The sequence below is a fragment of the Plodia interpunctella genome, chromosome 14 (assembly GCF_027563975.2).
Source record: "Plodia interpunctella isolate USDA-ARS_2022_Savannah chromosome 14, ilPloInte3.2, whole genome shotgun sequence".
NCBI classification, from domain to species: Eukaryota; Metazoa; Arthropoda; class Insecta; order Lepidoptera; family Pyralidae; genus Plodia; species Plodia interpunctella.
In genome coordinates, this window is record NC_071307.1 from 8,815,112 (window position 1) to 8,839,103 (window position 23,992).

The 23,992-nt window shown below is 36.1% G+C and overlaps 2 protein-coding genes across 3 annotated transcripts in view; one reads left to right on the plus strand and one right to left on the minus strand.

Annotated features, from left to right (window-relative positions):
- Positions 1–3,976, plus strand: part of garz (gartenzwerg) — a 32,089-nt gene extending 28,113 nt beyond the window's left edge. For both annotated transcript variants that reach the window (XM_053755232.2, XM_053755233.2), the window contains exons 30-31: positions 346–692; positions 1,426–3,976. In XM_053755232.2, coding sequence (XP_053611207.1) covers positions 346–692; positions 1,426–1,899 — 821 coding nt within the window. In that variant the 3' untranslated portion in view covers positions 1,900–3,976. The remainder of the gene's footprint in view (positions 1–345; positions 693–1,425) is intronic.
- Positions 3,977–4,046: 70 nt separating this feature from the next.
- On the minus strand, positions 4,047–22,622 carry LOC128675490 (frizzled-10-like). The gene is made up of 2 exons (XM_053754933.1): positions 22,279–22,622; positions 4,047–5,549 (listed from the first exon to the last, which is right to left on the minus strand). The coding sequence occupies exons 1-2, from the start codon at positions 22,450–22,452 to the stop codon at positions 4,188–4,190; spliced, it is 1,536 nt and encodes a 511-aa protein (XP_053610908.1). The 5' UTR covers positions 22,453–22,622; the 3' UTR covers positions 4,047–4,187.
- Between the last annotated feature and the right edge of the window lie 1,370 nt (positions 22,623–23,992).

A 23,992-nucleotide genomic window follows, 5' to 3' on the forward strand; every position in this document is an offset into this window, starting at 1 on the left:
CAACAAAGGTATCGTAAGTGTCTTTACGCGACTTGGCTAAAATAAATTTTACTGGATACATCACTAGTGTGAGAAAATCAGATTCGATAAGAATAAAGAATAACTTAATTTGTTGACTAAAAATATTTGTAACATTGTAAATAGGTACTCGTACTACTGTGCCAATATGGTCTGACAACTATTGATGCGAAGTGGAGACGAAAAATTAAGAAAGCGGACCCTGGACTCCGACGTTCAACATCTGAGGAAGGAACCGGGAAACCCCTAGACCAGCATAACAAGGAACTTTGACAGTGTTAAATTGTGTTTAAAAAGTTAATATTTTTTTCATGTTTGCTGTTCCAGTGAAGGACGAGAAGCCCCCCCTGCCCCCGCACCTGCCCGCCGCCCTCCCCGCGCTGGTGCCCGCGGGACCCGCCAGTAACCCCTCCCTCTTACCTATCACCCCACCCATCATCCAACATCCCCAACACCAAACATCGGCCCAAAACAACCAACCTTTCAGCCAACATTTGACCCAACGCCCGTCGTCAATCCTAGTCCAAAATCTCCCGCAGTCTCCTGTCAGCATTGCTCCAAACCCACCAACGTTAGTGATACCCACGCCCATCAGTGGGACAGTGCCGATAAGGAACCAGCTCTATGACCAGGCCGGGCTGGCGTCGTCAGTTTTGCTACAACCTTTGAATGAGGTAAAACATCTTCCATCTTGCTCTTGAAAAACTACTTTTAAAATAATTTTAGGAGTAAAGTTATTATATACTTGCTATGCATCATTTAGCTAGTGACGTGGTCTCCAGAGACGCGACATTAAAATGGAATTGGGCTGGGCACCTGGCTATAAGAAATGATGGAAGATGGAGTAAAGCTGTAACTGAGTGGTACCCCAGAACTGGAAAACGGAGCGTAGGACATCCGGCGGCTAGATGGGTCGATGATGTAAAGGAAATTGCTGGCAACAACTGGATGGGGATGGCCCAGGACAGATGGTTGGCGGAGACGGAAGGAGGCCTATGCCCAGCAGTGGGTCACGGAGGGCATGCAGATGATGATGATGATGATCTAGTTATCAAGAAAATAAAGTTATACTTCATCTTTATTTCTCTCTCATTATCGCGTGTCCACGGTTTTATTTGTGTTTGTTACGTCGTGAATTTAGGTGTCGGCAAAAAAAAAAAATAGAACAATTTTTTAAATTTTACTGTGGATTTTATTACCTGCCGCTTGCCTGACGACAATCCTTCAATCCTCCTCGAGAATGGTGTAGATGTCTGACAGTTGCCAAGGCTATATTATCCTTAATCGCCTCGTATGATATACGTACATTGTTGGTTTTTCCATGTAGGGCGCTCATAGTGTATTGGAGCCATAAAATGTAGACTCAACGAAAAAATAAAATCAAGCTTAATTTATTTTTCTTCGCAGATGATCTCAACACCCATTGGAATATCAATCCAGTCTCAAATGCCGATCCTATACCCACAAACGACTACTGAACTACTCCAACCACAACAAGCTGCTGAACCTGTCAAAATTGAACCACAGACAACGCAGCCAACACTAGAAATACCACAAACAACGCCCATAGAGAAAGAAATCGAACAATCCGAATTGTACGCAGAATATTTAACAAATCCATACAACGAAAAAGAATTTCCTACCAAAGCAGCGACTATCTACGACCCAGAAAGTCTTACACCTAACGACCAAAACATATTGAATCTAGAACAGAAATCGTTCAGTGCGAATTCGACTCCTATGCATAAGGGTAATAAGGCTCAATTTGGCTCAACCGATAATGTTAGTTCAGGTATGTTTAATTTCTCTAGTTATTTCGGGGGGGTCAATGAGAGAAGTTCGGAAGTTTTTGACGCATTGATGTCGACGCAAGAGGGATAGCTCTCAGAGTGTGACGTAGGCACGTGGTTATAGATGTTTTAATTGTTTATTCTCTTTGAGTATTAAACCAACCGGAGAGTCTATTTACAAGCTTTGCCAGATTTTCTGATATGACTTTAGGCCATAGACAGGAAAACTGTAGACATCTTTTTTTGCTAATGCAAGAAAGAATAAAGCGTATTAATAATGCTCGATAAGAAACGGGACGGCGTACTAATAACTTGTGTTCCTCAATGTTTGCTCGGTTTTATAACGTCTTGCCGCTTTGATCGGGAAAGTAGACTGTTTAGACAAGTATACTGATGGGCAAAGTAGTTGTATGAGATGAGCTAGGAAGTTGTATGGATGTTCTATCTCATTTGACTACGCTGGTTCGTTTCTCTTTAGTGTTTTTTTTTTTATCTTCGGTTTACGCCCTGGCACCTGAGTTTAAACGATAACTGTTCGAGACCGACAGTCGTACCCAATATTCATAACCTACATGTCAGGGGAGGTTCTGATATAGTGGGCTTTGTGCGACTAAATGTATTTTTGTTTTGTAAAATCAGTTTACAAAAGAAAAATACCGTGTGCGTAGTTTCTAACTTAGTGATTGGTATTAATATTCACGTGCTTATAATAATGTTGTTGAAAAATGCATATGGTTATCATTTCTTTAGTTACATCGCCCGCACTAAAAAGCCATAATTTGTTTGCATCACAATTTGCGCTTGCGGTCTCACCGGTTGGTTTACTACTCAAAGTGCAAGTATTGTTTTATTTTTATACAGGGCGATTTTAATTCTTTAGACCAACCTAATAGTTTTGTGTCTGTTGCGCCATTACGTGTATGTTTATTGATTGTATTTGTAATTTTTTGAAATTATGTATTAATGTCAATAATCTGTTTTCTAAATGCACATGTTTATCACTCAGTTAATATATATATAAAATTATAATGTATAAAAGTACCGATTCAATCCACGGCTCATCTGTGTCGAGCGCAAATCTGTACCTCCTCCTGTTCTATAGAGGATCTTATATTTGTACCAATGACAAGGAAACTGCTGTGACTACTTACTGATAAATTCCACTCAAAAAGAAGATAAAAGATTTATCTATCTCTTTCATACACAGCACTCTTTCAGAAACAGGTATATGTGAGCTAGAGACAAAAAGACCGCTGTTTCCACAGCTATGTATGTAGTTATATTATTGAACACACAATATGAGTTTTTGCTATGAACCATACAAATTTGTGAGTAAAAAATGTTTGGTCGCACTGGGAATCGAACACAGAATCTATATGAGGGCATGAACACTGCACATATATTTTACTATATTTTTATACACACACGTTTGGGTTTGCACAAAAATAATATTTTCGTTGTTTCATTGTATACTGTTATGTTATGATTCTTCTTTAGAAAATAGCTATAAATTAAATAATCAGATCAAATTTTACTTCTATGTTTATGACAATAATGTCTGTATTCCCACTTCCCAGTAATTAAATGAAAGTTATGTACACTGTAATGTTATGTGAAATAAATAATTATATAGACTTAATTTTGATTTAGGGTTTGTATATTCTTCTCGTGGAATAGTGTAAAATTAGTTCAAAATATGCAAGCCGATAATATCAATCTATACTATAAAGCAGAAGTTTGTGTGTTTGTTTGAACTCCCTAATCTGTGGAACTAATGGTCAGATTTGATTTTTTGTGTATCATACTTGTCAGGAAGTTTATGCGCTGTCCAGATCCAGAAAATTCCACGTGAGCGACGCCGCGGGTTCAGCTTGTGTTTCAATATCAAATAGGGCCTAATATTTGAGTTACATTTAGGACTAAAATATATGTATATTAACATTCCAGGCCATTCAATGTATTTATTTACTTTATTATTATAGGATGGTGAATATAAAAATTTATCAGTTTTATTTGTTATACTTTGTGAAATATAACGGAATTACATATAGGTTATCTTTAGAGGAAATGTACATTGTATAATTATTGTTTCATTTGTATAGAGAGTTATATCAACATTATCAGTGTAATATATGTTAACAGTTTATTAATAAAATGTGTTTAACGGATTCATAGTTTTATTTTTAGGCCGGGCAGTCTAGATATAGAGAACATTTAAAATTAAATAAAAAAACAAGATTATGAATAAAATCAACAGTATATTATATCAAATTTTTACTATGTACATTATTTACAATCGAGAGTACCTTCACAGAAGGCATAATAGGCACTTAACGGTTTTTACATAAGTCTTTGAGACGAATCTTACAACTACAACTATCACACTCTAGACACGTGCAAAGGTCTTTTGTAATACGGATGGTGGGGGCGTAACAAGGGGGGAGAGCAGCAGGGGGCCTTTCTAGGGGGGCACAGCGCTTTCCGCCACACCACAATTGACTTTTTTGACCAAGCCCACGCCCCAGCGGCTATCCCACAAGATAACCACAAACATATCGAAAATCCATTCGATCCAGCGGTGTCCTCCATAGTCCCAGCTTCCAACGCCGCTAATAGCGCTAACCCACTCTGGGCTTCTCTCATTCTGGCCTCAAAGATCTTCACTACAGTCCCGCTCGCTGCAAGAATGAAATACAGCGCTCCAGCGGCTGCAGCCCTCGCTGCCAATCTCCCTACTCTTTTCGCACCTCTCGAATCCAACACTCTTCGTACTCTCATTATCCCAGGACACGCTCCAATAGCTAGAGCTACCGACGTCACAAGCAACGCTCCCCTGGGTACTCCTACGAGCGCTGCAGCCGCTGCGTCCGAAATCCCACATGTTCCAGTCAATTCGTCAGCGGTTACTCGTCTCAGCGCCAAAGCGGCTGCCGTCCACGCTCCCGCCCAGCCCCACGCTACGGCGTGTAAATATGCGGCTGCCCGCTCCAAAGCTTCACTGGACCACTCGCTAGCAGCAGTCAGGTACCACGCGACGCAGGCGTTTGCAAACCACGCGTCGGCAGCTAACGTAAAGTAGTAAGTTAATGAGAAGAAAGCGACGCAAGTCGGCGATGCCAGCCCGTCAACAGCTAATGTGGTACCGGAGCATGATACCAACTTAGCGCCTAGCCAGCTTCTTGCCACGTATGCTAATCCGACGATAGCGTGGCACGTCGCCATCCACACTACTGGGCGTTCAGGGTATCTGAACCGTGAAGGTTCCGCGCAGAATGTTAACAGCGCAAATGATGTTGATAGAAGTGAGAACCAGGCTAAGGTTGTCATCCAAATTTCGACTGTTCGTTTGTCAGTTTGGCTGTAGCGTGCGTGTTGTCCGCACGCAGGCCAGCATTCGCCTGTTGGAGCTCGAGTGTGGGCTGGAGGGCAGCCGTGTTCTCTCAGCTCATGGTCTTGGAACGGCCAGCGGGGCGGATGCGGGGGTTCTGGTTCCAGTTCGCTGGCATTAGGTGGTTTCATGCAAAGTCTTCTTGCTTTGTCAGGGAAGAGAGAGCAGTCTAGCTTGACAGTGCTTTGTTTGAGCTGGTCCTTGCAGTCTTCTGCGACGGTCTCGCAAAGGGCGCGGCAGGCGCTGACGGAGCCCGAGACTTGTTCCGTGCAGAGCGGCGCAAAGGCCGAGCAAAGGAGGAACCGCGCGTGTGTGGAGCACCCGCTTGACAGGATGCTAGTATACGCCTCCATCTGGAAGAAAAAGATAATCATATTTTAGTCATAGGTCTCCTCGTTTTATTGTTGTTAATTGGTTTAACAATATATATATATAATTAATAATAAAATAATGTGCCAGATAGGAAATCTAAACTTACAACCTAACGTCCTCTAATACCTATGGTATACCTACATGTATAATTTGGATTGAATTCTTATTTTCTCTCAAATAATGAATTTCAATCATTTCTAAACCTTTGGGATAATTTCACTGACTTCCACGTGTTCTCTAAAAAAATGAGAGAAATCTGATAGCTAATTCCTCTCTCCGTATAGGCACATATAATTACTCTTCTCGATTTGTTCGCTATATTCCACAATGGCGCTCGAACCAGCCTATTATGGCTGGTTCCCAGGGCTTGGCACTGCAAAAACTGAATGACGGACGGACAATGGCAAGGTCGAGAGATTTGTTTCGTCGTTTTGTCGAACTATACGACGGATGTCACGCAATCAAAGCTTGAAGGGAACACGGCTATGCAACCTTGTGTTAAGTCTTAGAAATGTTTAAAAGTTTAGTGTTAATTTCTAGATTATTGACATTGGTGGAACAAATGATCCGATATGGGTGAATAAAAATATCGAATAATACGGGCACGGCGGCGGCGGCTCACTCACAAGGGATATATATAAGGAAGAAAGGGATATAAGGGCTTAAAGTCCTTGCATACATGGTACTCACATTTTCTATCTTCGCATTTAAATTTAGAAATAATTAATTTGTCAACTTTCCAGTATGAACCATCTATAAGTGCCTATTCTACTGAATGTCATCTGTCAGTTTTAGTTTTATCTAGATCTAGTCTTAATAATTGTTAGGCAGTTCTGACTAGTGTTTCTGGTCCAAATATTAACCAGAAGCTGATATAAGACTTCTTGAAAGTAAATTACTGGAATTATCTTCCATTACCTTACTTCTAGGCTATCTATCGTGGCCGCGATCAAAGGATCTATTAATCATTGGAGAGGAGCCGATCGCAAATTGTTTATCATAACTGAGGTTAGTTTGGTAACTGTAAGAACCGCTTTGATCACTGGCGTTTGATCTGCCCACTCAAATTAAGGTTAGGAGTTCAATTGAGATGTTATTTTTGGGAAATTATCTGCTCTGAAAATATTTAATAACTTTTTATTAACAGCTCATTGGAAGTACCTTCTTTATTGTAAAAAAATTATGTGTCTGTTATGGAAATATTAGGTCAATAAACATAATATAGCGTAACGTGCCCGAAGCGCGACATCGCCGTATGAATGAAGTGTGGCGATAAGACGACATTACTTATATGTGTTAGAAACAATAAATAAATATTGTATTAATACATAAATAAATAAATTAATAATAAATTATTTATACCTGTGCGATTAATTCGGACTGATCGCATTGTGTAATTATATTTTAAAGTAGTTGTTATGACCGGTGATACATTTGCCGCTATTTTTTTTTGAGCGATCAGTCCTCTATGGTTTAAAAAATAGAGAAGAATAAATGCTGTTGAAATGTAAGTACGTTTTATTATTTAATTTATCTCTATTATAATGAATAATTGTTTATCATTACGCTTATTCATTACATAACACTCGTTATTAGAAAATTCAAGTAAATCTATGTATATATCACAACTGTAACGCGGGAATAGTTGACAATTTCAAATATGCCTAATGAACCTTTAAATTTATTTGCCATGTTCCCGGCCATCCTACTCGTACATATGGGAATAGTGAAAAATAAAAGTATTCATAAATAAAAAAAACTGGCTAAATACCAAAATAAGCCACTCTAAAATGGATGCCGAACAAAATCATTGGGAATGCACAAAAAATTAAGACCTTCAGTTATTTTATTGTCATTATAATACCGGGATTAACAAAATGCAGCTAAGTAATGCTTGCGTTTAGTTTATTCTATCCTGTTAAAGAACGGTAGGTCGCACTTGAAAGCGGAGTGTACTTTGTATTATTTCCTTTTTTTTGTCCAACTGTGGACAAACGTACACGGTTGTTTGCGTTTCAGAAAGGTTTAAGTTTGTCGGCACCACTTAAGATGTTTTCGTTAAGGCTCAGCTGCAGTTTGGTATTTTAACTTTTGAAATAGATACGGATTTTTTTTTGTGGTCTTTTTTAATTCGTTTGTTGGTTATTTTGGATTTTTATTCGATGTTTATTTTGGTTTGTTGGATTCGTTCATTGTACATATTATAGAGGGCATTTCTTACTTACGTATTACTAAGTACAGAAGCAAACTTTTTTATTTTCGCGTATGTAGTTTTGTCTAGAAATGACATACGTATATTTAGATAAAAATATCTGACAAGTTACGTCCACATCTCTACTTATAAAATAAAAATAAATTGTATAAAATAAGAACTTGAGCTTAACATTACAAACGTTGTCCCACAGACAAGAGATCCATTGATATAAATAAGATAAACCTATGTACCTACCAGTTCCATTATATTATGAGTTTTTATTTATATTTTTGTTTTTATATGTATGTATACCTAACCTATATTAATATATATTGACCATTGAATCAACCCGATCGGCCGACTCTTAGAGAGTATACTCTTCTCACATATTTTTAATATTTGTTTACGTTACATAGCTTATCCATTGAGTTATTTCTAAGAACTCCACGCATTATTTCATTGAGCAACGTTTGGTTTTGTAAAGGTAAGCCAGCGGCCTTCAGTTATTCTAACCATAAAAACTGTTTGTTATTACAGCGGAGTTAATGTCGGCTCTTGCTTGTACAGTTTTTTGTGAAGAACTGAATGGATCATGGTCTTTTTATCTTGATTGAAATGGATGGAGTTCGCGCTCTTTTCAACAGATCTTTACCTACGTAAATCATCTTTCAATACAATTTCAGCAAATAAATTCAGGTTAGTTACTTCACAATTTTTTTACTCGTTTTAAGTAGTAGTGTTTACGAAGATCTTGGATTGCGGTTATAACATAAGTAACTAGGTACAAACCATAAAGTTTAAATCTTGGATCGTGAATTAGTTAAACATTGTTGAATGTGTCAAATTGCATCTTGAAGACAAAATCATGACGCCTAGAAGCAACTAAAAATATACTGCGACCTTTTATAACCATTGAGACGGCCCATAAAATGCGCGTTTGTTCAAGACGCTATCTATATCAGAAACATTAACTCAAGTAACGCAATACCCATAAACATGGTCCTCTTTGAACGCAGCGACAGCGGGACAAAAGAAAAAAATATAAAAAAAAAACATTACAGGCAAAGGACGAAAATAGCCGCGCTTTGATGTTACGAACCGATGACAGGACGCGGCTGAGTGAAATTGTCTATGGTCGGACGAAGACAATACAATTTCTGATCCTATAAATAGGATATTTTATAGAGATGTTATACATAAAACGGGAGATAATGGGTGTCGAAAGTTATATTGAAGTTAAACTAATGGAATTTATATAGTCGTATCCTGATTTTCGTTCGGTTATTCCGTTTGATTAGGTACTGCTGATATATTAAATATACGTGACATCTTTATTGATCTAAATGCAAAAGTCTAACTACAGAAAAGTCATACCTAAGCAAATTAGCCGCTACTAAAAAAGAATAGAAGAAAAACATATAATCTGGCGGGAAAAAAATCTGAAGGGTTCTATCTAAGGAGCATGGGTCCACTCTAAATAAGTATTATAAATCCTTTTAGACCACAGATATAAAAACATTTTAACTCTAATTGCTTGCCTTCGAAACCTAATACATAGTTCTAAAACCTAAGTATATAAAAAACAAATTAAGTCTATAAAACCAACTCTTAAAGTGTATAAACAAACAAATTAACCGCAACGAACAATTTATTCATTAACCGACAATTCAAGATTTAATAATTTTTTGCATTAAACACCCCTAGCACAAATGAATTCAATTATATCACACATGGCACTACACAAGGGGCGTCGACATCAAAGAGCTCGATATAGAAGCCGATCAAAGGAGCAAAATTAATTGCTTTTGAAGTTGGAAAAAGTCCTCAACCGAAGTTCCTGTTTGTAACGCTAAATCCTTAGGCGTAACAGTTTATATTACAGAAAGAAATACAACTAATAGTTAGGAATGTTTTTAATTTCTATTTTTCAGATTATGCATTTTTAAACGTATACCTATTTACCTATATAGTCGGTGAAAAATATTACATACTGTAACCAAAATAAAAAAACAAAAGAAAAATAAAAGATTTATCGTGGCATTTTTGTAATCATCTAACAAACCCATCGATTTAGCAGATGTCCTCGCTCAACGCTGATTTATCCCCCATAAAGCCGGGATTGAATCATGAAGCCCACTGTTCCTCGTCTCGTTAATTGGCGGTTTATGGCCAAAGCACGCGTTTCTAATTTACGGCCAACTCGATTTTATAGGTTAGGAATCCAATAAACAGTTGAGTTTGGTGTTCGGTTGAAATGTTGAACCATTCCAGTACAAGAATTGATTGAATTGAGAAAATTCATGAATTCATTGATTTGAATTGGGACTAATGTGTATTATAACATGTGAACATAATGGTACTAACGATTATAAACTAACGCCTATCCCTATACGAATAACTTCAATTATCTATGAATTATTTTTTACGATTTAGCTTCTTCATCTACTCAGGTACTAATATTAAAGAAAAATCTGGTGATAAAACAATATAAAATGCAATAGAATCTCAATTATAAGTCAATCAGTGTTCATGATCCAGATAACATCAATAAAATTCACCGCCGAAATTCCTCAGAAATCCTCAATGGGTTCCATTAGCGGTAACGTAACATACCATATCGATTTCTTCATCGCGTCTAATCATCGAGATGAATCGATAAAACTGAGAATCCGCCATCTTCCTGACCGGTTCGAATAAGTCGAAGTGGAGCCAATCCATAATAACTCATTTTGAAACTACACTCTCAACTTTGTAGCCTTAGTAATAAAGTTTAATTTCGATTGACGAGTAGTTTTATCCCGATTAGATGCGCCAGCGCCGGCATCTTTAGACAATCGTGAAGCTCTGTAACGGTGTTACGTTAATTTTTATTAACAGCTATATAACTTGGACGAAGGAGTAATGTCGAATGCATAGGTATATATAATAAATATATTCGTAGCACATATATTGTTAAAGAATCTATTATACTTGCATAATAACGGAATGAAAATTCCACTATGTAGTGGAATATTTAGAATTTATGTATAACAGTATTACTGGTCTGCAGCCCACGACACGTGTTATACTCGGAACATCAAAAATTCCGTATATAAAAGCGCCGACCGACGCATATCTGTCCGTACATCGCGCAGTTAGCACTTCATAACCAGAGAATTGTACGGTCAACATACAACTACGAAACAGAAATAGCAAAGAGATAAAGCTTGGTATATATGTAACTATAATTATATAGTAACTTGATGTTGTAAACTTATCTGTCAAACTTATAAATCGAATGATGTTAATTTTAATAATTTCATTTATCATCCACTAATGTTTAGCGCCACTAATGTAATATTGCTGCAAATTCCAATACGAACCTTATTTCTGTTAGTCAATATGTATTCTGTGATGTTGTCTCACCTCGGAAAATATAAAAATCTACGTGGGCCGGCGAACGGAGCTTTTTAGACGCGATTTAAAGCTACGATAAATGTCGGACCTGACGAGAATTATGTTGTCTGGGTCTAGATAAAATATAATATCTACTCATTTCAAATGCAAGCCAGTTACAAGAAGCGTTGAAACATCAAAAGAACAACATAATAAGATTTATTTAGCAATAAAGCAGCAGAGTGTAGTGCAATATCCTATGTATTTTGTTTCGTGTGTGAACTTGTAAGTAAGTAAATAGTCTCAGACATATCCCGTGGTGCAAGGTGTCCCAAAACTCGGAGGTCAAAGTTTGAATATCGATCTTTTGATGGAATTGAGATTTTGAAATAGTGTCAAGGTTGCAAGCCTATAAGTGGAATATCAAATGTATACTACTTTTATATTGGATTTTTGCAGATTTTATGTTTTGTTTTGTTCCCAGAGAAGTACTGGAATATTTATTTATATAATCTATGCCAGAAGTAATAGCGTACATAATGAGTCGTTCAAATGCTTGAAAATGGAATGCCGAATGTGTTTTTCGTAATAAATTTATTCATTCAATCATTCATTCGTTTGCAGTTTTGTCAAGTCTTTTGACTTGACATTTTTTCCCTATTTGTGCTCATTAAAATGGATGCAGAGAGAGAGTGTCGGAAGGAATGGAAGAGGTTGAAGGAGACCTGCACCAAGATGGTTGAAAAAGGCCAAGAAGTAGACGCAATATAATGTTATCATTGACATTCCTAAGAAATTTGTCTTGATCTTCATTACTCCCTTAGTTTTGTGATGACGAAAACTGAGGACCACGATTTGTTCTCACTGCACATACTTAGCATCCTGCATAGCAAGCTTGCAAAGAAGGGAGGCGCCAGTAGTTATCAGCTGAGCTTAATTAGGGCGACATCTTAACTTGTATAGGCTACTTGTGTTTTATTTCATGTAGACAAGGAATCTGGCTGGATAACGATAAAATTAACTTGTATTTAAAAAAATGTCATTTCGGCATTTCTTTATAGCGTTTCGAATTGCAAGTAGTTTGTAGCTTTTTGGGAAAAATTATTTAATTTTAAAATGTCTTATGCATTTTTTCATAAAAGAAGCTTCATCTTCGAAGGTCTAATTTCTGATCTCAATTTTATAGACTTTAAAATTATTTATTTAATGATTTCCTTATTTTGTCAGATTTAAGTTTCAATGGGCTCTAATAATTATCTATATTTGCAAACGTATACATACCTAAAAGCGGTAATAAAGACGAAACATCAAAGAGTTTAAACACAAGCAAATATTAACGTATTTACCGACCTCAGTATTTGAGCAACGGCAAACAGCTCGTATTTGTATTTGCCAATAGACCAAGGTAAATCAACAAAGATATTTTGAAATCTAAGCAAATCTTAGTTGTTTTCCTTTCAGAGTACCAATTTGAATAGCTCTAATAGCACTAATTATTCCTAAAAAGCTTTTCTAAGCGTTAGTTAAATCAGCAATTAATTATGAAGGAAATAAATGTTTGGTTATGCTGCTTCCACTCGATTAAATTTCTGGGCCTTGTTATGTGTATTAAAAAAAAAAACACTTAATTCTAGTAATACCTACTTAAAATAATAGCATTTTGAAATAATTTAAGGTATATGCAAGTTGACAAGCAAACCGAGTCTGCAAATAAACCCGATGACATTTATATAAAAAAAGAATACACGCGGTGTTCAAAAGGCCATTTACCATTTCCATCATTTAAAAAAGAAAAAAAAAAAATAGCAATCGCGAGCGGGCCGAATGGTGTAATTGACAAGAGAACGACCCGCCGATGTCGTACGGACGGATAAACAGTTTTTAATGGTTATTTATGTGATGCTGCAATAAGTAGGGTTGATACTCACGTAAGTATCCAATATTATTACAATGTTTATTATTACACTTTAGTAAGTGATCAATTTATTTGTAGAATGTGCTCGTGACTTGTAATTGTGAGTCGGTTAGAAATAATTATTTTCTATTTACGAGTATGTTCGTGTCCATCTTGATCAGCTTTTCGTGATATTTCGTTTGCCAACCCTGCGCAAGCGGCTTTCTTGAATTAAAGAGTCCCAGAGTCTTATAAAGGTTGTCCTGGGAGAGCGGCATGTATGCGACTTTAAAACGATTAGCTTTATGGTGGTTACTGGTAATTGAACAGCGCAGTATTTAATACTTTCTTAGGTCTGTAAGAACATCATCGGGATATCTAAGAGGCCTTCAACAGAGAGATCACATGACATAGAGGGTCTTTTCGTCTATATTATTATTATAAAGAGGTCAGCGTTTGTGAGTTTGTATGTTTGAGACGGGTAATCTCCGAAACAACCGAATGGATTTCATATAGGTTATATTTTATCTCAATATTCCTACAGGAGCGAAGCCCAGGGCAACATCTAGTTCAGTATAAAAATAAAAATCATTGATAGTTGCTTGATGCACATAAGACTTTCTAAATCTATGTGTTAAACTTAAGAACACCAATAAATCTTTACAAATATGGATATAGAAACGTTCAAAGGATCTCCTAAATGTTAATTCGAAAGTGTAGGTAATGTGAAAGGAAGTCGGCACGCCATAACAAGAGCGGTGGGAGCGGAAATCTGATAGTATGCTGATACGAGCCCTATTAATGTGTCGTGCCTACAGCACATGTTTAATTAATTGACATGGCGGCCATCTTTGTACTACTAAGGTGACTTTCGATTGCGCATGTTCTTGGCTCTCACTTAGAATCAGTTCAACCTGCCGTTGTTTGGATAAAATAGCGAACTTTGCGTTAATGTTAACGTTAAAGTAGACTGATGCAAATGAGGCTTAGTTATTTCATTGAATATCCGTTTCTACTGATTCAGCGTATGCAACTGAAGAAACTGGAAATATCCGGTTTTATATTTCGGGTATTATCAAAAATTTGCTGATATACTTAGTTTTGAAGAAATAAAATTGAAAAGTGTGAAGTGAATTCCTTCGTGTTTTAGTTTTTTTTTTTTGTTTTGTAGATACTTCTTTTTTTTCATCTAGGCTACCGTGAAACATACTTACTTAGAACACGTAGCATGTTATATTGTGTCCACACGTTCCATTTTTTAAACCGATCATGCGTACACGATATGGGAAAAAGAGACGGTATGTAGAGGTTAGTAACTTGCTACGCGTCTTTGTACTTATGTTTCGTGGTTCCTTAGCCACTTCGATTTATAATGTATATTTATTTATACTGTGATATAAGTAAGGGATAGTACACTGTAATTATATTTTTAAAGGTTCGCAACAGACATTTCTATAGTCGTTCTGTGGTCCAAAAACCGCGAGTCATTCGGCCATTGTGGTGATGTTCCAGAGTGGGGTTCAAAAGGAATGCTGCCCAATTAGAGTCCGGTTCGATTCCGGCGATCCGACACGCCATAGGCTTGTCTTATTGCTCTATAGACTTGTCTATGGCCGTCATGGCGGTGAAGACCACAGATAAGTAATTTGTGGACGATCTGTGTGGTTTCTTTCAAGTCTTTAGAAATGTTATATGCAAAGTTCAATATTTCCGGGCAAGAGAACATAGCTAGGTAAGTAGTTTAAGTACCTACTATGAATATTTCTTTTTGGGCTAAACTAGTTTTATAGAAATATTTTTCTTTTTATTGTTAGTACAAGTTAGTAAAACTAGTTTAATTAGTTGCGAAACTTATTTGCCAAACGGTCGGAGGCGTTTCTGACTGTCTGTGTCAAATTAAGAATTTTTTTTTAGACACGCGTAAATGTATCATGTGATAAAATTAATCTTGTGCTTGTCAAATCTACAGTTGTTAACCTAGATTGAAATCAAAAATTGCTTCTTCTAGCACCTCTTCTTCTAGACTTTTTATATTATCTACAGTGTAACGTCATAGTTATAGACAGACACTATTTGTAACATTATATAAACTGGCCCTTGTTGAATGCAAAAACATCATCGACACTGCTTGCAACACCTATATCGGGCACTTGTTACACCCTATATTTGTGAATACATCATCAATGCAGCGATGCACATCGGGTCGACGCACGGACGGCGCAATAGCATAACATTGCCTGTGGCGTAGCTAAGCGACCAACGGCCCTGGTGCAATAAAGATTTGAGGACCCTAAATTTGCTGTTAAAGATTCATTTCCTTATATGAAATAAATGTGTGAGTAACTATATATATGTATGTATAATAAATATATAAAAGTTATACATTGGATGGAAATATAAAATACACATATCACCCAAGGGCAATATACTGATTTTAAGACGTGACCTGAAAGAAAACGTAGAGAACCCGATGGAAAAAACGGAGTCTTCACTCCAATTTATCTATTTACAGTTTTATATACGAAATTAAACTTAACTGAAAAAAATCGCTTGAGAGAACCCTCAGCTTTGTTACCCCGGTCGTGGCCTTAATAGGTACGCCACTGAGCATTGCGATTGCGCGTGCGCATCGGCCATCGCGGTAATCTCGCGTCTTTGATCTCACCGTCACCCCCTCCCCCCACCGCGCCGCGCCGCGGCGAACGTCTTTATTGCCCGTAATTTGTGATTATTAACTGTAATTAAAGCTTAATAGCATTTAGTTGGAGTCCTTTTATAGAGGCAATTAACAAATCATTTTAGCTTTTGCAATGAGAAAAAGTTTTTAATTAAACAATTTTTTAGTAAACATATTTATGTTGCTGTTATATTATAAAACACTAGCAACCCGGAGTTTTATAGAATTCAATTCATTATACTATACACGGGTACGTAGATAAAAATGTAAGTAATTACATAATTTTTTTAATTCGCAATAATCACAGAAGGCCAACGGCTGGAGTTATTACGATAAATACGAAACATAAATTCTAGCAATATTGCAAACACGAAATTCGACAACAGTAAGATTTACAGAGCAATTTGAAGTCGTGGTGGATGATGCATGGCGAGCCTCGGGGCGCGGCGCCTGCGCACAGAAAAGGGTAAAAAAGACGGGCCCCGGAGGGTCCACAAATTGCCCCTCCTAATTGCCCAGGTAGGCGGCCGAACAATGTAGCCTTTTAGTAAAAAAGTGTTAAGTTCAAAAACAAGTTTCATAAAATAGAGCGTTTTGAATTTTTATTAGCGTGGTTCCTAGAAGTAACGAATTCCTGATGCCTAAATATTAAAACGAGAAAGGCGTGATGATTTTCACACAGAGGCGTGTTCTTATCACATTAAAATTGTCCCAGATTCAGAAAAATAGGTTCAATTTCAAATTATAATAAAAATTTATTCTCATTTAAGTAGAATTTAATATTCTGCGCATAGTCGAGATAGATGGACGGACGGATCATAAAGACATCATTTAAAATTAACAATTCTGCATATTAAGCCATCGGGAACCTCTATTACCCGGTAATAACGTCGAGTTTGCAATGAATACAGCTGTCGACTGTACCCTTGAAGATTGCCGTCATGTCATTAGACCGAACATTAAATAGCCAGAGATCGTAAAATGTATGATAAATAGAAGAAGTATGGAAATTAGAATTGATTAATCATTTTTAAATCGCCAATCAAAATGGCGGGTAATATTTTATATCAGCGACGAAAATTTATAAATTTTAAGGTTATTTTTTACACTGAACCCAACCTGAACATGAAGATAAGAGAGAAACTACAGCTCGTATGACATTTTTTAATGGAACCCTAAAAATATTGTTTTCCGTAATTACAGGAAATGAATCAGTGAATGTGGATATGCCTATAGATATTTCGATAATATCTAAGAAACTTGTTTGTCTTATTAGCTCAAAATAGAAATACTTAACTATTCTTTTGCTGTTACTTTAGGTACATCCCTTCCGTGTTTGCAACCTATTAAATTATGGCAATAAATTATTAAAGTTGCTCATTGTAATATACAAATATTTTATTCATTTTACTTGAAGTAAATCTCCAAACAGCTAACCTGTCCAACTTCCATAGCAACCGAACTCCTTCAACCGTGAACTTCCTTTGTGCTCATAATACACCGACTTACCTGAGCTAATGATAGGGTACACTTTCGAAGAAGACCCGACAGCTGAACGTCTAAATAGGAAAAAAAGTTCCAAGTGTAACTCACTCCCTGAAGTATACCGTGCAAGTAATTTAGGGAACGTTTTTATAAAATCAGTTTAATTCAGGTAAACAAAGATTTTTCATAAAGTATGTCTTGTCTTGTCTGTCTTGGAAGGGAGTTACACTTGAAATGTTTTCTATTTTTACTTAATATTCACTAGAAAAATATTACGTTATGAATACTTAAAATCACCCAAGTGTCATTAATTTTACTATAAATAATAAGAATATATTTGAATGATTGTAAAACACAGTTGTGAAATTAGAATATAATAATAGCGGTAAAATATAAGTTGTACTTAAACAGTGAAGTTAATGCCTTATATGTTCAAGTAAAAAAGGCAACTCACCGTAAAAATATTTTAGGCATCGAAATGATAAAGCTAGCGTAATAGTAAGGTTTATTTTCAAACTTTGCAAGGCAAATAACCCAAAGGAGACGAACAAAAGAACCGACACGTAAATAGGGAAATGGGTTATCATTCAATGCAGTATTTTTATCTTTTTATTGTTTTACTGCCAAAGATACGGATTTCTAAACAACTTTACTATTGACTATTAGATAGTTCGAACGTTCGGCAATCTTTATTGTTTTTTTTTTAATTTTTAGTTTGAAAATGGAACGGGGTTGTGTAAGTTACACTTCGCAATATAATACTTTTTAAATTTAAAAGCCCGGTCTCATTGTTTCGTTGTTCACTGTTGCATCGATGCAGAGCGTTGCCAAAGTAATTCAATATTTCACACCACATAATAGAACTATATATAACTTTATATGTAGGTAGTATGTACAATAACTTAGATTTTTAATCTCGATGAATTTTTATGAAAAAATTATCAATAAACAAAACTAGAACAGCCTTTTTGTTAATTACCTACAATATTGTTTAATTAGGTATACTTATTTACAATACAATATTGTTTAATTATATGTCCATATTGATGATTACGTAAGTACATATTTATGAGTGTACTTAGTTTATATTTGTCGTGGGGACAAGTCGATATCAGATATAATTTGTGTACCTGATAACATCTTTTATTTATCATCGTATCAACTGACATTGAACTATGTTACGTTCGTTTTTTTTTTATTCCAGCTGTCCAATAATAGTCCAGCATTTTCCAATAATTGTCCAATACTTGGATTATAGAAATTCTGTATTCTATGGTCCAATCTTTACATATTTTATAAGAAGATTTCTTCCGCGCCGAGTTTCCATTTCAAAGGCACTCGATTTTTTCCTACGTGATTTCTAATAAATCTAATCAGGCATTTGTAACTCGAGCAAGAACTACTTCAATTATATTTACTTTAATATATAATCTTGTAGTTGAAAACGTTATAAAAGCCGGAGTTTAATATTATTATTTTCAAAATTTACGTCACTGAAATGTGCGAGAAATTTTAAAAACTTAGTGCATTATCACCTCGGGAGCTAAACGGGTAGCATTGTCGGCGTCGTCTGTTTGTCATTCACAAAAAACGTGTTAACGTCAGGAACGCAGACAATTTACACGGTTTTTTTAAATAAAAAGTTTGTGATGGCGGGATGTGTGATTGATGATTTTTGAGAGAATGGCCAGAATTTGCGCGCGGAATTTATAAAGATTTTGCCATGGACCGAATGGAAAAATAAGGGGGAGACCTTTGCCAACCAGTGGGACACGTCAACTAAATAAAAAAGACTTTTCTGTTTGAATTATTATTGCTCCTAATTCAAAATGGCTAATGTACCTAGGTTTAATTTTAAGAATGATTTGAATAACAAATAAAAATAAACTTTATAAAGACGTCTAGAAATATTACAATTTTAATCGACAAGATAAATCGACAGCAAGTACATTATCTAACAATTTAATAACCGAACAAGTTAACGTTACGAAAGTAACAAATGATTGGACCAGAAACGAGACTTAATAGCCCAATATGAGGTCAACGACCTCTGGCCAAATCAGATGAACTATTCGTGAATGGACCGTCCCACTGAATCCAAAATCTTTTGATACCAATCCAATCTTTTGGACGCTCAATTTTTATACCCACGGATATATTTCACGCGTCTAAAATCTTGGTCATTACGTCTTAAAGAATAAGAAGTAGAATTATCATCTTTATCATAAAGCAGTAGCGTTGGTTTTGTCTTGATCTGTGTTTGTTGGATAGATTTGGGACAAGATTTGTTGAAATCGTGATTTCAAAAAAAGGAAATGGGACGGTAATTTGGAAAGAACAGACGTGACTTAGGTTCCCTTTGAAAAAAAAGGATTATTATACAACTATATATGAATACATTTTTCCAAATAAGTAGGTACTTAAAGTTGTAAAGTCTATTGAAATTGAAAAACAAAAACCACGCGCACTGTTGTCATTACCCAAGTCACTATATCTAATTTAAGTGCTATTTTAAAACGGGAATGTGTACGACTCGTCCAATGATTATTGTATCCTATCAGCTTAGCGAATAATATATAACTGGAGATATACAGACAGATATATGATTTAAAGGGATGCCGACGATAAAACGGCATTAACCGATATACATCGCTACTTAAAGCAACGATACGCCGCTCGATAACAGAATAAATAAAAATAAATGGCTGCTCTTACGTTTGCTTGTAAAGATACCGCTATCGGCCGATATTGAATCGACTAACTTTGTGCTTCGGTTGCACTTGCAAAGTTATTGCTGATCGCTTGTTGTTATAGCTATACTAGTTACAGATATAACATCTTTTCTTTCTAGAAAGACTACTGATTGAACATTTAGTCTTATTTCCCCTTTTCTTCTTCTTCCAAATCTTTATCCATTCATATGAATACTTTTGTTATTGATAAACTCATTGTCTTATTTAATAATAGATAGACACGGGCTATAATATATAAATAATTAATATATAAATAATTAATTTATGTGTATTTTATCAATAAAGTGCCGCAGGTAAGCTTGTTGATTTAATACTACTGTCTGTACAGTACACGAGTAGCCGAGCCGCACAATGAACTATATCATTGCAAGTTAGACACTATTGTCGATGTGTAAGGGTCAATGGTATAACTTGACATACGAACGACTTTACGTAGTAATCCCTAGGATATCCCACAGTAAACTAACAGGGGATTAAACTTGTTTGTATTGCACTATCAACAAATTGTACAATAGATACAAGGACGAATTTTTCATCCGAGGTTAGATAACATCAATAATCACTAGCGAGTTGATCTGTAATTGATGTATTGTAATCATCGAAGTATCTCATTGTTGTAGTTAACACTTTTAATTTGATTTGAATGTTAATATTTGTAACCGTTGCTTTATTATAAAGAAATCAAGCCAAATACAGTTGAAGAGCTATCTACATACTACGTGAGAAAATCTACTTTCGCGACTTTACAAGTCTAATTTTTCTAGAAAAGTTATCTAGCTGTTAAATCTCATCTCAGTAAAAAAACAAGCGTGCATGATACATGACGACATCGAATTTAGATTTTCATAACTGACGACTATCAGCGTGGAAACGATTAACTTACTTTTTTATCGGTCGATCTAATTGCTGGCCAGTTGTAAAAGAAACGACTTTGTTAATTGTTCTATTTCGGCTCAGTCGTTTGGCCACACACACATGTGACGAGCTGTAGATATGAGATTCTAGCGGCTCCTTTGATGTGTGATAAGCAGTATTTGTTGACGTTATCGCGCGTTTGTCGCTCTGTGCCCACGCACTGTACGCGTAAACTTGCATCACTCTTTTAGGAATCGTTCCTTTTATGGTTTCGTCTAATTGAAGGATTTAAATCTTGTTTTTGTGTCTTCCATGTGTTCCAACAATAGCAATGTTTCAATTTTCTAAGCAATATTGTATAGTTTCTCAGATTTTAATTTGCATGTGAATACGTTATGAGTTTTCACGGAAATATCTTGTAAGTTACATTAGCAAATGCAACACGACTCGGTTCATACTTGCTAACGTAGCATTTATGAATGGAAGAGGTGCATAAAACTTACTTACATAATAATACCCGATTACTGTGTTATTCGGTTACCTAACAAACCTAAATGTAATGGGAAATGGAGAATGAAAGAAGTTGCATTGCAATATTAATTGGAATAAATGAAAGTAGATTAAGCAACTCTGTTCAGCATAGTACAGAAAGACTACTTGGGTGAAAGAAACAGACCAGTTGAACAGGGTCATTAGTTATTTATTAAAGTATTTTCTAATAAGTATTTTGCTCCATTGCTACCCAAAAAACTCATACTTGAAGGAACTGGCGAACTAGATACTAAATTACAGTAATCTAAAACGAAATCGTAAATCAAATAGGATTACTTTCTCGTGGGAACGGTTCAACCGCATGGCTATCAGAAATTAAACAATAGAGTAGCGAGTCAACAGCAATCCCCTAGGATAACATTACAAATCTAATCCCACTGGATCAAATCGACAGCCGACTATCAGCGGCAAATTTACTCGTATGAGGGTTGTTCCCCCTTCTTTTAACATATCCCTTAATGATACTGCCAAATGGGTTACCAAAAGCCAAATTGTTAACACATGGCAGTACAATAATAGGTTTTGAAGTAATTTTCAATGAAAATAACACGATGTTGATGACGTTTAGAAATTTAGAATGCAGTCAGTGGAAACTACGAAGAAAAAACAAAAAAAAAATGTCCGATATCGAAACAGAAAAGTTGAAAATAGAGTAACGTTTGGCAAATGTCTTTCTCGTCTCGCTACCTTATTCTAATGTAGATGTTGTTAGGTCAAGTTCTGTTGTTGTATTCTATATAATAGATTGATCTTCGATATTCGCATGCTGATGAACAAATATAATTGTATTTACATCTACAACGCTATCTGGCACATTCATTTTAGCTTGGTAATTGTTTTGTCCCAGAAAATTTGCAAGACTATATGTTGAACTCGACAGAATTACTTCACAAACATCTTGTGGATTAAATATTAAGATACTTACAGCTTCCTCTGCTTCTTTTTGATCCCTGTGACCCAACAGATTCGGCATGACAGTCCAATTGTATCTCAAATCCTGGCATAATGGTAGTTTGATCCTTTCGCACTTTCCACCTTCGCCTTCTTCAGCTGCAACTACCAGCCATGCACAGAATAGGAATAAAAAAATCCGAGCCATTGTAACTTATTCACAATAATAATACAACACTGTTTTTGTATAGCATAATAAATGACTCAGTCACAAAAACACTATTTGTAAACACTGGAGAATCGTAAACATATTTTCAAAGTTGCTTCATCAGCGCACGTATTCACTCGGCGACAGCCTAGAGCGGACTGATTCGAATTTCGAACGCGGCGCGCGGCATTTCAAAGGCAAAGGCGCGAAACCGGTCCAGCGGCCGGTGCATTCACAACATGCATATGTCCCGATAAAAGGTCTGAATGCATGAACAGGGCATTAAGAAAAGAAAAAAAAAAAGAAAAAGGGCCTAATTCGTGTACGGCTCACTGCAATCAGTGGGAGCAATTTTAACTGTCTCTTTCTTATGAGTGCAAGTTAGTAAAGGACAGAGGAGACTATGAAGAACGTATAAAATTAAGTGTATCTGCCCATGGGGATGGATTTTATTTTACAAAATTGCTGCAATAAAAGTGTTGGGTAATTGAGAGGTTCGAAAGTTTTATTACACAGTTTTGGTATTTAATGTTTATGTCGAGATGGGGAGATGATGGCGTACTGTGTAATTGAAATAATTATGCAAGAGCCAACTAAAGCCTACTAATTACCTGAATGTGGGACCTACTAACAGTCAGAGCATGCAGTAGGCAGGTACCGGCCATTCAGTGTAGGTATAAACAATATATATAATAGCTGCACTGCAAGTTGCAACAAACAAACAACTTGACAGCTAAACTTTGTTTACGCTAAAAAGTAAATTTTTTTTTTCAGTTTCATTTGAGTCATTTGAAATAATAACAAGTAAAACTAGGGCTATAATAACTTTATTAGTCTTAATTATCCACGTTTATATCAAGATACAATTATCTTGCCTTGATGATGTGGATAACCGACTATATTCTAGTCTCTCAATGGTTATAAATAACATGAAGAGCAAATAAATAAATAGACTAATTAAGGTACCTAGGACTATTAGTTATCGCTTCACGATATCGATACAGATTTGGATGATGTGGTGCTGAAAAATCCTCTTAACGAAATTTATCATCTCGTACCTACCTCAACGGTCACATGTTGATATGCGATCGAAAAACAATAACCACTTTGCATCACGCTATACAAAATATATGTGAGTGAGATAACAGATAGCCCTTTCCGCTCGTGCTTTTATCTTTCTGTCCGGCATCCCAAGTAGAATACACAATTAGGCCCCTTCATTACATCACTCCAATAACACCTTTAATATTGTAACCGGTTCAAGAAACCTTCAGCTTTGAAAGCGCTGCATAGGATTCAAAGTTGGAAAACTCATAAAAGATGTTTCTAACATGTCTTGTCCAGTGTATTTTGGTCTGCGAGTTTGAGGAGTATTGTTTGATATTGAAAAGAAGAGAAGGTTCAGTATAAACTGGTGGGTTGGTATGAATAGTTGCATTGTTGAAGCGGGACGGAGCGAGGAGTCGTCAAAGGCGCCGCCTGCAGTGCGCGTACGCGGCCGGACGCCGGCGGAATGCCTAATTAAGGACGCATGCGTGGA

Excerpts from the sequence above, each read along its gene's own strand:
- LOC128675490 (XM_053754933.1), bottom strand. The coding sequence starts at position 22,452 with ATGGCTCGGATTTTTTTATTCCTATTCTGTGCATGGCTGGTAGTTGCA. Across the intron at positions 5,550-22,278 it reads AAAAAGAAGCAGAGGAAGCT|ATGGAGGCGTATACTAGCAT; the intron begins GTAAGTATCTTA and ends TTTTTCTTCCAG.